Below are 17,025 nucleotides of genomic sequence, written 5' to 3' on the forward strand. Positions count from 1 at the left end.
CCAAGCAAGAAACTTTCAATTAAAATGTCTCCCCTGTATGGGAATATATATAATGAATGTAAGAATGCAGGCAGTAGATGCATGGTTTACGACATACGGAAGTTTGGGTAGGCCGTGATTCATGATCAGGTAGCATAATGGTAAGATGACTGCTCATGATAAGCAGGACATCTGGGTTTGAAACCTGATCTAGCACAAATTTTCATCGTTTCATTATACAGCTGATCGTTGTCCATATTTGCAATTGTGAAAACATTTCATGTAGACAGCAGACATTGTCTTTATTCCAAAGACTGATTTGATGCAACTTTTCAGACAGTCTATCCTGTGCAAATCTCTTCATTGCAACTGACATTCATCACCCATTTGCATACTGCGCTCATACCTTGGTCTCCATCTACAATTTTTATCCACCCCACTTCCCCCAACATTTCTCTCCAATACAATAACAAACTGACATTTCCTTGATGCCTCAGAATGTGTCCTAACAACTAATCCCTTCATTTAGGCAAGTTGTGATGTAAATTTCTTTTCTCCCCATTTCAGTTCTGTACCACCTCATTAGCTATGCTGTCTACCCATCTAATCATTAGCATTCTTTTATAGCACTACATTTCAAAAGCTTGCATTCTCTTCTTGTCAGAACTGCTTATCATCCACATTTCACTTTTGTATGAGGCTACAGTCCAAATACGTTCAGAAAAGACTTCCTAATACTGTACAAATGTTCACTTCATAGTGCAGTGAAAATGAAATTTCATATGGCAGAGAGTAGATGAAGAACAGCTGTAATATAGGAAACAGAATGCGTGTAGTCTAGCATCCACAAAATTTGCCACTGAGGAAGAGTAAGTCAGCATAACATAAGAAATATTGTAGACAGTGCGAACCATAAACCTTTAGATGGAAAGAAAATGGTAATGAGAAGGATTTACATGATGGGAAGTATGGGAAAGAGGGACTTAAATCAGGTACCTGCACATAGTAGCTGGAAAGGAAATATCTCAGGTAAATGCATAGAGTGGCCAGTAAAAAAAAAAAAAAAAAAAAAGAAAAAAAAAGCCAACCAGAGTGGTTGGAACCAAAGAAAAATAACAGACCTAAAGAGCAGTTATGCATTCCACCTCCATCAAATGATCTCCATCTGCAAGCAAGTCTTGTCCCCACAGCCCTGAGGAGTGATATTTGTCATTGCACAGAGCAGATTATGTGAGTCTCCTTCCTGCAACTCTTAAAAAGTGATACCAATGCCATAAACTTCAAAAAACCATGATCTTTGATAAATTTAGATACTGTTCCTAAGACTGCTTCATCCAAAGCTAATAACTAGCCATTTCTGGCCCATGCTGTACGGGGAACTCTCCACATAGATTTAAGGATAGCAATTGTCAAATAATTAGATCCAGTAACCTGGATTCCTGTAATAAACACATATCACTCAGTACAATCTTTTACTTGTTCTATTAATCAAGAAAAGGTTTATAAAAACTATAAAATTATCCTTCCCCACTTAAAACCAACAGCAACTATAAATCATACAAAAGTACAAAAAATGAAACTCAATTATTTTCTTACTGACTGTAGTTTCACCTGTAGGCTAATACTTGCTTTTAAATGAAGTTATTGAAGTTCCTGATACTTCTTCACATTCGCAACATTATACAAAACTTTACTGATGCTGTTCATGGTGTCTTGCAATAACAATGCTTCAACGGGCGAGATTTTGATGATTACCCTAGTTTCTTTGTAAAGATGGAAGAATATCTCTAACTCTTTATTTAATTTTGAGTTACAACCATAGGTTTCAACCATGACTCCATCCCCAACTTCAATTTGGGCTCTTGTGCTGACTTTTTATACATCCTCTACTTGCTCTCTCCAGATTTTGTAAAAAATTACTGTCTACATTTGATATCTCTATACCTACCATTGCAGTCCATGTAACAAATGTATGAAAAGAATAGTTGCTACTCACCATATAGTGGAGAGGCTGAGTCACAGACAGGCACAACAAAAAAACTGTCAGAAAACGATCATTCAGCGTACAAGGACTTCATCGGAGATAAAACGTACACACATACACTCACGCAGATGTACCTCTCACACACACATGATCACAGTCTCTGGCTACTGAGGCCACACTGCGAGCAGCTGTGCATGATGGGAGATGCAAACATATCGTGGGGGTAAGAAGGAGGGTGGTGTGGAGAGGGGGAGGGATAGCAGGGTAGGATTGGGAGACAGTGAAGTGCTGCTTGTGGGAGCATACAGGGACAAGGTGGAGAGAGGCTAGGGCAGCTAGATGCAGTTGAGAGGTTAGATGTAGGGCTAGTGGGGGGGGGGGGGGACTTACTGGAAAAGTCCAGAGGTAAAAAGACTAAGGGTGCATTGGTGAAATGGAGGATTGTGTAGTACTAGAATGGGGACAGGGAAAGGCTACAGGGTTAGGACAAAGACTAACAAAGGTTGAGACCAGGCTATGAAGCATTCATTGAAATGAAGAATGCTGTGTTCGGTGACATGCTTAGCAATGGGGTGGTCCAGCTGTTTCTCGGCCACAATTTGTTGGTGGCCATTCATGCAGACAAACAGCTTGTTAGTTGTCATACCCACATATAATGCAGCATTGTGTTGCAGCTTAGCTTGTGGATTTCATGGCAGGTTTCACAAGTAGCCCTGCCTTTGATGGGATAGATGATGCTTGTAAACTGGACTGGAGTAGATGGTGGTGGGAGAATATATATGGGACAGGTCTTGCATCTAGGTCTACTAAAGTGACATGAGTGATGAGGCAAGGGGTTGGGAACAGGAGTTGTGATGGGATGGATTATGATATTGTGTAGGTTTGGTAGGCAGTGGAATACCATTTCAGAAGTGGTAGGAAGGATATTTGGTAGGACATTCCTCATTTCAGAGCACTATGAGAGGTAGTCGAAACCTTGGCAGAGAATGTGATTCAGTTGCTCCAGTCCTGGGTGGTTCTGAGCCAAGACGGGAATTCTCCACTGTGACCAGATGGTGGGACTTTGGGAGGTGGTGTGTGACCAGAGAGATAGGGCAAGGGAGATATGTTTTTGTGCAAGATTGAGAGGGTAATTATGGTCTCTGAAGGCCTCAGTGAGACCCTCAGTGTATTTTGAGAGGGACTGTTCATCACTACAGATGTGATAGCCATGGGTGGTAGTCAGAGTGTTAGTATTGCTGGTGGTTGGTAGTTTTGATATGGACTGAGGTACTGATGTGGCCATCTTTGAGGTGAAGGTCAACATTGGGTAAGGTGGCTTGCTGGGTTGAGTAGTACCCGTTGAAGCATAAAGGGTTAAAGAGTTGGGGTTATGGAGGAATGTGAATAGGGTGTCCTCACCCTTGATCCAGATCTTGAAGATGTCATCAATGAATCTGAATCAGGTGAAGGGTTTAGGATTCTGGGTGTTGGGAAGGATTCCTCCACATGGCTGATGAATAGGTAGGCATAAGATGGTGCCATGGGAGTGCCCATAGTTGCGCCCCGGTTTTTTTTGTAGGTAATGCTTTCAAAGTGGAAGTAATTGTGAGTGGGGATATACTTGGTCATGGTGCTTAGGAAGTGGTTGTAGGTTTGGTATCTGTCCAACATTGGGAAAGATAGTGTCTAATTTTGGTAAGGCCATGGGCCTTATGGATGTTAGTGTAAAGGGAGGTAGCATCAATAGTGACGAGCAGGGAACCATGTGGTACATGAAGAGGAGCTGTGGAGAGCCAGTGAAGGAAATGGTTGGTATCCTCTACATGGGAGAGTAGGTTGTGGGTAATAGTCTGAAGGTGTTGGTCTATGATAGCATAAATTCTCTCAGTGGGGGGAGCACAGTAACCAGTCATAATTGGGTGTCCTGGATGGTTGGGCTTATGGACTTCATGGACTTCAGGAAATAAATTCTCTCAGTGGGGGGGAGCACAGTAACCAGTCATAATTGGGTGTCCTGGATGGTTGGGCTTATGGACTTCAGGAAACATGTAGAAGGTAGGAGTGTGGGAAGTGGGATGGGCCTAAGAATTGTAGAAGAGGCTCGAGATTGTGCTCAATTTCTGACTCGAGTCACTGTGGCAGGGTTTGTAGGTGGATGAATCTGATATGTGGTGGAGCTTTTGTCCTCAGGTAAGATTAATAAGTTTGGGATCAGTTATTAGATGGATGATTGCAGATTTTCCTGCAGATGTTATGTTAGTGTGCATGTTGGAGATTTGGGGAATGATGGTGAGGCAAGGTTGAAGCTTAAAAAATTCAGCAAAGTTAGCAGGGCTGATTTGGGGGCAGTGGGGGTGGATCATGGTTGAATGGAAGAATGAACTGAGTGAGGCAGGTTTCACCATTGGTCTTTGGTTGAGTCTGATTAGTAGGGTTGGTGGCAAAAAAGTGTTTCTACTGTAGAGACCAGGAGAAGGAGAGAAGGAATTTGACAAGTCCTGCATAATTGAATTTGGGAGTGGGGAAAAAGGTGAGGCCTTTGGAAAGGACTGATACTTCTGTGCGGCTAAGGCTTTTTGTGGAAATGTTCATGACTGTGTTTCGTGTCTGTTTAGGTTCTGGATTCTGTATGGTGGTGAGAGTGAGGTTTTTAGGGTGAGGTAAATGTAGTAGGTCTGCAAGGCAGGCTTTGTCAGCTGTGAAGGGATGTGTGGAAGGTTTGCAGGTTGTTGTAGAGGAGGTGAACAGTGGTAGTTCAAGGCAGGAGTAGGAAGTGAACAGGGTGAATGGTTTTGTGAGGTAGCGTTGTGCATGTTGCTCTAGTTCCTGGTAGGCAATGGCTAGAATGTGTGCTATGGGATCTAGGAATTTTGGACTGCATAGCAGTAGAATGGATGAAGAGAAGGTATTGGAAGGAGGTTTGGGTGTGATTGAAATGCTTTTGCAGCACAATGTTGGTGAGGGTTAAGGACTGGTGGAATCTGAACCCTTTTTGTCATTTTTCCCATGTGTTTGGGTGTGCTTTTGCGATTTTTTTTTTGTTGGTATATTTGCACGTTATTTACGTAGTTTTATGGGTTTTTATACTTCACCATGGATCCTGCATCAATACATAAAAGTTTCCTTATCCTTTAGCCAGACTCAGTCCCACATACTGTTGCTGCTTTGTCGCTTGGTTCATGGAATCCACCAAATGACCTTATCATAATATTACCTATCTCTGGCTTCCTCTCATCCTTCCACAATGACTTCCATCTCTTCAATTTCTGTCAGTCCTTAATCCTACCAACATAGTCCTGCAAAACTATATCAATCAGGCCCAAATATTCTTGCAGTACCTCCTCTCCTTCCATAAAATTCTCCTGGTATGCAATCCCAAATTCCTGGATCCCATATCAAACACTGAAACTGTTGTCTACCAGGAACTAGAGCAACATGCACAATGTCACCTCAGAAAACTGTCCATCCTGTTCAATTCCTACTCCTGCCTTGGACTACCACTATCCACCACCTCCATAACAATCTCCAAACCTCCCCCACAGCTGACAAAGCCTGCCTTGCAGACCTACTACATTTACCTCTCTCTCAAAACCTCACTCTCACCACCATACAGAATCCAGAACCTAAGCAGACCTAAAAACCTTTTCCCAAAAGTCTTAGCTCTGCAGAAGTATCAGTCCTTTCCAAAAGCCTCACCTTTTTTCCTGTTCCCAAATTCAATCATGTAGGGCTTATTAAAGATCTCTCTTTCCTCTAGTCTCTTCAGTAGAAGAACTATTTTGACACCAACTCTACTAATCAGACTCAACTGAAGACCAATGTTGAACCCTACCTGACACAGTTCATTCCTCCATCCAACTGTGATCTGCCCCCAAATCATCACTGCTAACTTTGCAGAATTTCTTAACCTTGAACCTTTCCTCATCATCATTCCCCAAATTCCTCAACATGCAAATTAATCTTACATCTACAGAAATAACTACAATCCACCACCTAAAAACTGATCCCAATCTTAAAATATTACCTGCTGATAAACACTCCACCACTTTTGTTTTGAACCTCGGAGATTACCTGGTGGGAGGACTCCACCAGCTGTCAGATTCATCCATCTGCAACCCTGCCACATTGATCCCATTCCATAAATTGACCAGGATCTCTAGTCTCTCCTAAAATCATTAGGCCCATGCCAGAATCTGTCCCTGGAGTTTATTGCTCTCCTCAACCCTACCACTCCCTGACTCCTACTGTCTACATGTTTGCTAAAGTCCATAGACCCAACAACCTAGGACACCCTGTTGTGGCTGGTTACTGTGCCCACACTGAGAGGATCTCTGCTCTCGTAGACTGACCACCTCAGCCCATTACCTGCAACCTACCCTCCTATACAGAAGATACAAACTATTTGCTCCACCAACCCACCACAGCACCTGTTCCTTTACCACATGGTGCCCTGCTCATCACTACTGATGCCACCACACTTTACACTAACATCCATGATGCCCATGGCCTTACCACTATTGAACACTACCTTTTCTGATGCCCAATGGATTCTTGATCTATACCTCTTTCCTAATCACCATGACCAACTACATCCTCACCCACAATTACTTCTTCTTTGAAGGCATTACCTATAAACAAATCCAGGGTACAGCTATGGCCACTCACATGGCACCATCCTATGCCAACCTATTCATCAGCTATCTAGAGGAATCCTTCCTAAACAGCTAGAATCCCGAACTCACCATCTGGTTCAGATTCATTGATGACATCTTCATGATCTGGATCAAGGGTGAGGGCACCCTATCCACATTCCTCCATAACTTTAACACTTTCTGCCCCACTCACTTCACTTTGTCCTACTCAATCCAGCTAGCCTCCTTACTTGATGTTGACCTCCACTTCATAGATTGCTACGTTAGTACCTCTGTCCATGTCAAACCTACCAACCACCAGCAATACCTCCACTGTGACAGCTGCCACCCATTCCATACAAGGAAGTCACTTCCATACAGCCTAGCCACCTGCGTCCAGTGCATCTGTAGTGATGAGCAATCCCTCTCAAAATAAACTGAGTGTCCCACTGAAGCCTTCAAAGACTATAATTACCCTCCCAAACTTGTACAAAAACACATCTCCCGTGCCTTATCTCTTTGGTTACCCACCACCTCCAAAAGTTCCACCATCTGGCCAAAGAGGAGCATTCCCCTCATGACTTAGTACTGCCCAGAACTGGAGCAACTAAATCACATTATCTGCCACGGTTTTGACTACCTCTCACTGTCCTCTGAAATGAAGAACGTTCTACCCAGTATCCTTCCTACCCCTCCCACAGTGGTTTTCCACTGCCCACCAAGTGTACACAATATCCTCATCCATCCATACACAACTCCTGCTCCCAACCCCTTGCCTCATGGTTCATATTGCTGTAATAGGCCTAGATTCAAGACCTGTTTCATATATCCTCCGACCACCATCTACTCCAGTCAGGGCACAAGCATCACCTATCCCATCAAAGGCAGGGCTATCTGTGAAACCAATCACGTAATCTACAAGCTAAGCTGCAACCACAATGCTGCATTCTACATGGGCATGAAAACTAACTAGCTGTCTATGTGCATTAATGGCCACTAACAAACTACAGTCAAGAAATGGCTGAACCACCCCATTGCTTAGCATACCACCCAACATGACATTCTTCATTTCAATGACTGCTTCACAGCCTATGCCATCTGGTTCCTTCCCACCAACACCAGCTTTTCTGTTTTGCAGAGGTGGGAACCCCCCCTGCAATCTAAATCTACATCTACATGATTACTCTGCTATTCACAATAAAATGCCTGGCAGAGGGTTCAATGAACCACCTTCAAGCTGTCTCTCTACCTTTCCACTATCGAATGGCACATGGGAAAAATGAGCACTTAAAGGTTTCTCTTATTTTATTGTGATGATCATTTTGCCCTGTGAGGTGGATGGCAAAAGAATGTGTTCGCAATTGGAGGAGAAAAGTGGTGATTGAAATTTCTTGATAAGATCCCATCACAATGAAAAACACCTTTGTTTTAATGATTGTCACTCCAGTTCACGATCATGTCTGTGGCACTATCTCCCCTATTTCTCAGTAACACAAAATGAGGCACCCTACTTTGAACTTTTTCAAAGCCATCTGTCAGTCCCATGTGATGCAGATCCCACATCGCACAACAATACTTCAGAATAGGTGGACAAGCATGGTGTAAGTCATCTCTTTAGTAGACCTGTTGCACTTATCCTTGTATGCTCCCACAAAAAGCACTGTATCTTCCCCCACCCCTACCCTGCTATCCATCCCCCTCCCTACCCCAGCCTCCTCCTTGCCCTCACCAATCAGTTGCAACTCCCACGATGTGCAGCTGCTCACAGTGTGGCCCCAGCAGCCAGAGACTGTGATGATGTGGGTGTGACTTGCATTGCGTTTGTGTGTATGTTCTAACTCTGATGAAGGCCTTGTTGGCCAAAAGCTCATTTTCTTACAGTCTTTTTGTTGTGTCTATCTGTGACTCAGCATCTCTGCTATGTGGTGAGTAGCAACTATCTTTTTCATAATATTGTTACGTTCCACCCTGGATTTTCCATTGCATTCCATGTGTTAGACCACTTCAACTGTGTGAACAGCAATTCTCATACTACATTATTTCCAAAGATTTCCAGAGGAACTAACTCAGATCTTAAATGTTGAATTTCATTCAAGTTTATTTTTTCAAATTCATGCACCATATCAGTTCATCAGGGATGTCTAGACAAATGATATGTGCATCAGGGTTGTTCTAGTTCTTTCATGTCTCATGAGATGGGTTGCTCTGGGTGTATTTTTCATACATTATGTGCTTTTAAGAGTCTTTTGAAATATGTACTGTTAAACTGATTACCATTGTGTGAAGTATTTTGCATGTTTTAAAGTTAGAAAAATAGTCTTTTTTCAGATACCTGGAAGTGCTCTGGCAGTAGCTACTTTTAATGTTTGCAGATGCACTTATTTCGACAATGATTCAAGCACTACAATTATATACATTATTCCAACCATACTCTTAGGTAAGGGCTGCACAGGGCTACTACTGCTAGATCCAACAAAGCTTTAAGGATATTTTTTGTATTTTAGTAATAGTGAAGCAGCTTTTCTGTTTTCACATAAAGAGACAATACTGAATAATGGATTACAATATCCTCCTCATATTCTTAATGCAATGTAGTTATTTAATTGTTTTAATCATTTCCTGATTCCAATGTATTCACCATGATGATGGATATACTGTATTAATGTGTGCACTACATGCCAAGGTACACAAGTCCTCCACTTCATGTTCTATGTATGATTCTGTCAGCATAATATCACATAATGAAATAATCATTTATTGCTTTTATCCTTGGGTAAACAAATTTCCTGCACAGAGTGCATCATCACATTTGATGTAAAATAGGTCAATTGCTCATTCATAATTACATTTCATAAGTTTTTGTTATGACACCCCACATTCAGAAATTGAATTTGGAACTTGTTTCCTGGCCCTATAAACTCATGCACATTGGATATGGTATCAGGTATGACATTCTTTTATCCCTTTACACATTTGATTTCAAAATAAAATTCATCACATTAGATGGTAGTGAAGAATTTTATTATTCATAAGAAAAGTTCTTGCTTGTTATCTGTTTCCGTGATAGTATTTCTGCATGCTGGGAGCTACCAAAGTCTTTTGAATCCTCAACTAGTATCAAGACCTTCTTTCTCTGTCACTGAATAATTAAATTTATGTTTGTTTAGTTCAGAGTATGACTAGCAAATGCATTGCGGGGTTGTTTCCCTTTTTGTTATCTGATTTTCCATGCAAGACCTTGCATCCCAAACCATAACCTGAGATTTTAGTGGAGATATGAAATATTTCATCCTGGGATGCTTAAATACCTTGGCATTTATCAGGTGCTCTTTAATCTCATGGAAGTCATTACTTTTGTTCTCATCCCAGCTTTATGGTGACTTTTATTCCAATAGACACACAATAAAAGATTGTTTATGTAGTTCACTGTTAAAGATTTTTGACAAAAGTCTAGCATTCTTAAAGTGAATTAAGAATCACTGTTGTTCTCTCTGGATCAGTTCAGGCTCCTTTGCCATGTATAATATGTACCAAAAATTTAATCTCTTTCCTTCCAGAGGAAGACTTAGACAAGGTAACTGTAATTTCCTCCCGATCGTGCTTCCCACATTAGAATAATACGTTCATAAACCTTGTGTTAGAATCAATAACCAGATGATCAACATATAAAATAGCCTTTTATAATAATGAGTTCTCAAATATCATTTCTTACGCTTTTGAATGCAGATACAAAAACACTTTGATTAATAGACTGAGATTCAAACTGATAAGACCACACCACTTCTTGAACAAAAAGATTCGATATGGTCATGAATTGGGATGAACTGACCCCTACTAGTAGCCCACAATCAATTCCATAGTATTGCTGTACAATGTACCATTCAATTTGGCCTATCCATTTTATAATTTGATTTAATGTTCTGGTAATGAAAACTAAATGAACTCCTCTACTTGGTTTTTAATGCTAACAGAGAGTTGTTGTATGCACTGTATGATCTTGTAGTGGCTGCCTTTTCCAACATTTTCTCAGTTTCAACAGTTCAAAATGGTTCAAATGGCTCTGAGCACTATGGGACTTAACATCTGAGGTCATCAGTCCCCTAGAACTTAGAACTACTTAAACCTAACTAATCTAAGGACATCACACACATCCATGCCCGAGGCAGGCTTCGAACCTGCGACCGTAGCAGTCGCGCGGTTCCGGACTGCAGCGCCTAGAACCGCTCAGCCACCGCAGCTGGCAGTTTCAACAGTTGTGGCTCCCTTTAAAGATAGAGAAATACGGTACAACATTTTCAGGAATGGTTTACTGTTTTGTAACTTGTCTTTAGATGCATATCCACCTATAAATCCAAGCTGCACAGCGAGAATTTCTTTATATTTTTTCATAAATTATGTAAGTCCTTCTTTTCTTTTTTCACATATTCAATTACTTTCTTTTGACCTGTTAGGTATAAAGTCAGTAATATTTCCATTGTTTCTGTTACATTTACATCCTCCAGTTCATCTTTTACTATAAAGAGGGTAGTACATCCTCAAACAATGGAAATTCTGGAGTGGAATAACAACAATACTATGGAAAGGATAGATTGCTACTCACCATATAGAGGAGATGCCGAATTGCAGGCAGGGACAACAAAAAAACTGCTATACGTTTCAGCTTTCAACTGAAAGGCCTTCTTCTGAAGAAGAAAACACACACACACACACACACACACACACACACACATACACAATCACAGATGCACAACTCACACACAAATGACCACAGTCTCTGACTACTGAGGCTGGTCTGAGTAGTAATTGCAAGTGGTGGGAGGAGCAATTAGACAGTGAGGTAAGGAGGAAGCATGCAGTGAGAAGGAGAGGGAACATCAGGATGGTGTGGGGGAAGATGTAGTGCAGCTTGTGGTAGTGTGAAGGGATTTGTGAACAGGAACAGGGTAGGGCTACTAGGTGAGCCAAGAGGTTTGGGTTAAAGGGGAGGAGAGAAGTAGAGAAGGAGAAAAGAACTAGTGATGGCAGATATCCACCATCAAGTATTTAGTTCAGTTCATTGATCAGTATGGATTGCAAAAGAAAATCTATGTATTATATAAAGGAGAACTTTTCAGGAAGACACAGATGTAAAACTTGCAAAGAAATCAATGCTACCATTTGATGATGGGCTCAGACCCGAAACTAGTAATGGTACAATAAAATCCATTCAAACAAAACTTGTACCTGGTTGCAATATTTCCTACAGTGTAAGTTATAGATGTGCTGGCATTCATGTAACTGAAATATCTGCTGTATTATAAACTAATAAGAATTTCCCTTTAATGTGCCAGCCATTACACACTGAATATATTGGCCCCTGAGAATATTGCCCGTATTTTTGACTGCTCTCTTCCTACGATGTTAGCTTTTGCATCAGTCCCATTCTAAACAGGGCAGGGAATACCACAGCACAAATTTTGTAACTCTTGTACTGCATGAAGGTCCCCTGTTGAGTAATTCTATAATTAATTAGTAACTGGAAATAAGCAAAATAAACAAATTTCTTCATTTTTACATCACCTATATTACCAGATTTAATATATTGTCATCCACAGTTGTTTTACAGTCTGAATTCCTTTTACATTTCTTATAGCTTAGTGTATGTAGATCAGGAAGCTTAAAATAAATTTGTCTTACTATTGTTTAGTTTTTAATTTACATTTTATAATAGTGATTTCTGAACCTTCCTTGTACAGTAAGTCTTATACATAGAACTGTTTGACAGACGAGAAACCCATTTGCAGTACAGCCACATTTAAGAAAATGTTTTGATGCTATTGCAAAACTGGAATTTGGTGTACACGAGAAGGAGGGAGAATCTGGTGAAACAGCTGCAACAGTAATGACTACTGACATTGTAGCAATGATATCACCAGAAGGAGAGAGAGTAGCTCTTGGACAGGTTTGCTTCTGATTTTTACTGTTGTTTATTAAGCCAAAAGTAGTTAAGAATGTTTTCCTTTTTAGAGTTTTGAAAAAACACAGATGGATTGCAACATATATCTTAGTTTACAATAATTTTTTTGATTTTAAATATGAAATTTCATTGAATATTGTTCACTTATTTGATAAAGTCAAGAATACTTGCATATGAAAAGAACCTGTAGTCTGCATCTATACTTTATCTTATATTTTGATAGTTACCTTTAATTTTATTCTTGGTATAATTCTCATTGATAAACAGGCACAAAAATCTAATGTTGGGTCCAGTATATGTTCCTAACAATGACTAAAAGTAGGCATTTAGTGACAAAGATATTCAGCCAATGTAAACAAGAGTAGTAGTGGTTCATTCCCCTACATATTATCAGGTATAACATATGTGAATCCAGAAAAAATGTACCTTTGGCCATAAAATAAATAATAGTAATGTTATGAAACTTCTGGCAGATTAAAATTGTGTGCCAGACTGAGACATGAACTCAGGACCTTTGCCCTTCCTGTGCAAGTGTCTACCAACTGAACTACCCAAGAATGACTCAGGACCCATCCTCACAGCTTTACTTCCGACAGTATATCATCTCTTCCTTCCAAACTTCAATGAAGCTCTCCTTTGAAACTTGCAAGACTAGCACTCATGGAAGAATGGATGGTGTGGAGACATGGCTTAGCCACAGCTTGGGGAATGTTTACAGAGTGAAATATTCACTCTGCAGGGTAAGAGATGAAGTTGTGACAGAAGTGAAAATGTGAGGACAAGTTGTGAGGCATGCTTGAGCAGCTCATTTCCTAGAGCACTTACCCGCAGAGGTCTCGAGTTTGAGTCTCAGTCTGGCACACAGTATTCATCCACCAGGAAGTTTCATATCAGCACACACTCCACTGTTGAGTGGAAATCTCATTCTGGAATAATAATGTTAATTAATAATAATGGCCATACTAAAAATGTGTGGTTAATTTTAAAGTTTGTTGGCATCATTGTGTGTCTATGAGGCAACTATTCAACTCTCCCATTGCACAAGAACTTTTGCCCTCCTTCCTGAAAATTAATTGAACTGCAAACAGAAAAGGCTGGAAAAATGAAAATGTGATCAGTACACTGTGGTTGTGGCTTACTACATGATTTTTTTAAAATTTTAATGTAAATAGTTTAGAAGTAGAGACCACTCACCAAATAACAGAAGCACTGAGTCATCAACAGGCACGCACAAAAGGGAAGGAAACCTTGCTAGCTTTCAGTAATAAATCCCCCATTCCCAACCTCTTGCAAGGTTCAAGGCTTTCCCAATACGCCAACCCAGCACTTCCTGCTCCATTTATGCTGAAGGCTCATCAGTGGCAGGGCTGCTTGTGAAAGCAGACTTCGCATATACCAACTCTTTTGCAATCACTGCACAGCATGTGGTGTTGGTATGACAAAAAACCAGCTGTACATGAGACTGAACGGCCTCTGCCAATCTGTGGGTAAGAACAGAGTTTATCACCCAGTGTCATAACACACAGCTAAGCACAGAATGCTTGATTTCAATGGCTGCTCCAGAAGATGATCTATTGCAATCCTACCCTCTACTTTTCTCCCTTCCACATTCCTAACCAGAAAACAGTCTATTTCCCTCTCGAAGCTACTAGCTACTTACCCCCAACACGTCTTTCTGCTGCCCACCTCTCTTTCCCTCTACACACCTCACCTTACACAACCTGGACCCTTTGGTCCACCTGCCAAACTGTAATCGCTGCATTGTGTATCCAGCTGGCACCATGTGAGGGTGCAGGTTTGTGCCTGCATGTGTGCAGGTGTGTGTATTTGTACTCCAGCTCAAGAAAGGATATATTTCCGAAAGCAAGCAAAGTTTTCTTGTCTTTTTTGTGTGCTTGCCAATGACTCAACAACTCTGCTATTAGGTGAGTTGTCTCCTTTACTCCTAAATTATTTACATTTACCAGAATTTTCCTAGTGAGTGAAACAACAGATTCTTCACAGTTCAGCATTTGAGCTATAAATATGAAAGTTTGCAAAACTAATTTAAAAGTTCTCTTCATTTGTGATGTTCCATGAAAATCATCATAAGCATTATAAATTCATTGTATGTAAATATTATGGTTCTGCAAACTCATACAAGAATTTACTGTCTTGGATTTCAGAGTTAGAGTGTGAAAAAATTCACTATAGAAAACTTTTCTGAATCCACAAGCATGTGAAGAAATTTTAGAAGTCCTTAGATCTGTTGTTGTTGTGGTCTTCAGTCCTGAGACTGGTTTGATGCAGCTCTCCATGCTACTCTATCCTGTGCAAGCTTCTTCATCTCCCAGTACCTACTGCAACCTACATCCTTCTGAATCTGTTTAGTGTATTCATCTCTCGGTCTCCCTCTACGATTTTTACCCTCCACGCTGCCCTCCAATACTAAATTGGTGATCCCTTGATGCCTCAGAACTTGTCCTACCAACCGATCCCTTCTTCTAGTCAAGTTGTGCCACAAACTTCTCTTCTCCTCAATCCTATTCAATACCTCCTCATTAGTTACGTGATCTACCCACCTTATCTTCAGCATTCTTCTGTAGCACCACATTTTGAAAGCTTCTATTCTCTTCTTGTCCAAACTAGTTATCGTCCATGTTTCACTTCCATACATGGCTACACTCCATACAAATACTTTCAGAAACGACTTCCTGACACTTAAATCTATACTCGATGTTAACAAATTTCTCTTCTTCAGAAACGATTTCCTTGCCATTGCCAGTCTACATTTTATATCCTCTCTACTTCGACCATCATCAGTTATTTTACTCCCTAAATAGCAAAACTCCTTTACTACTTTAAGTGTCTCATTTCCTAATCTAATTCCCTCAGCATCACCCGATTTAATTTGACTACATTCCATTATCCTCGTTTTGCTTTTGTTGATGTTCATCTTATATCCTCCTTTCAAGACACTGTCCATTCCGTTCAACTGCTCTTCCAAGTCCTTTGCTGTCTCTGACAGAATTACAATGTCATCGGCGAACCTCAAAGTTTTTACTCCTTCTCCATGTATTTTAATACCTGCTCCGAATTTTTCTTTTGCTTCCTTTACTGCTTGCTCAATGTACAGATTGAATAACATCGGGGAGAGGCTACAACCCTGTCTCACTCCTTTCCCAACCACTGCTTCCCTTTCATGCCCCTCGACTCTTATAACTGCCATCTGATTTCTGTACAAATTGTAAATAACCTTTCGCTCCCTGTATTTTATACCTGCCACCTTCAGAATTTGAAAGAGAGTATTCCAGTTAACATTGTCAAAAGCTTTCTCTAAGTCTATAAATGCTAGAAACGTAGGTTTGCCTTTTCTTAATCTTTCTTCTAAGATACGTCGTAAGGTTAGTATTGCCTCACGTGTTCCAACATTTCTACGGAATCCAAACTGATCTTCCCCGAGGTCCGCTTCTACCAGTTTTTCCATTCGTCTGTAAAGAATTCGCATTAGTATTTTGCAGCTGTGACTTATTAAACTGATAGTTCGGTAATTTTCACATCTGTCAACAGCTGCTTTCTTTGGGATTGGAATTATTATATTCTTCTTGAAGTTTGAGGGTATTTCGCCTGTCTCATACATCTTGCTCACCAGATGGTAGAGTTTTGTCATGACTGGCTCTCCCAAGGCCATCAGTAGTTCTAATGGAATGTTGTCTACTCCCGGGGCCTTGTTTCGATTCAGGTCTTTCAGTGCTCTGTCAAACTCTTCACGCAGTATCTTATCTCCCATTTCGTCTTCATCTACATCCTCTTCCATTTCCATAATATTGTCCTCAAGCACATCGCCCGTGTATAAACCCTCTATATACTCCTTCCACCTTTCTGCCTTCCCTTCTTTGCTTAGAACTGGGTTGCCATCTGAGCTCTTGATATTCATACAAGTGGTTCTCTTCTCTCCAAAGGTCTCTTTAATTTTCCTGTAGGCAGTATCTATCTTACCCCTAGTGAGACAAGCCTCTACATCCCTACATTTGTCCTCTAGCCATCCCTGCTTAGACATTTTGCACTTCCTGTCGATCTCATTTTTGAGACGTTTGTATTCCTTTTTGCCTGCTTCATTTACTGCATTTTTATATTTTCTCCTTTCATCAATTACATTCAATATTTCTTCTGTTACCCAAGGATTTCTATTAGCCCTCGCCTTTTTACCTACTTTATCGTCTGCTGCCTTCACTACTTCATCTCTCAGAGCTACCCATTCTTCTTCTACTGTATTTCTTTCCCCCATTCCCATCAATTGTTCCCTTATGCTCTCCCTGAAACTCTCTACAACCTCTGGTTCTTTCAGTTTATCCAGGTCCCATCTCCTTAAATTCCCACCTTTTTGCAGTTTCTTCAGTTTCAATCTGCAGTTCATAACCAATAGATTGTGGTCAGAATCCACATCTGCCCCTGGAAATGTGTTACAATTTAAAACCTGGTTCCTAAATCTCTGTCTTACCATTATATAATCT

The 17,025-nt window shown here is 40.6% G+C and overlaps 1 protein-coding gene across 1 annotated transcript in view; it reads left to right on the forward strand.

The window, feature by feature from the left end:
- The window catches only part of LOC124795954 (dynein axonemal heavy chain 6), a 1,096,896-nt gene that overhangs the window by 308,782 nt on the left and 771,089 nt on the right, over positions 1-17,025 (forward strand). The window contains exon 21 of the mRNA XM_047260034.1: positions 12,341-12,517. Within this exon, the coding sequence (XP_047115990.1) occupies positions 12,341-12,517 (177 nt within the window). The remainder of the gene's footprint in view (positions 1-12,340; positions 12,518-17,025) is intronic.

Source organism: Schistocerca piceifrons, chromosome 4, assembly GCF_021461385.2.
Source record: "Schistocerca piceifrons isolate TAMUIC-IGC-003096 chromosome 4, iqSchPice1.1, whole genome shotgun sequence".
In the NCBI taxonomy this organism is placed as follows: domain Eukaryota; kingdom Metazoa; phylum Arthropoda; class Insecta; order Orthoptera; family Acrididae; genus Schistocerca; species Schistocerca piceifrons.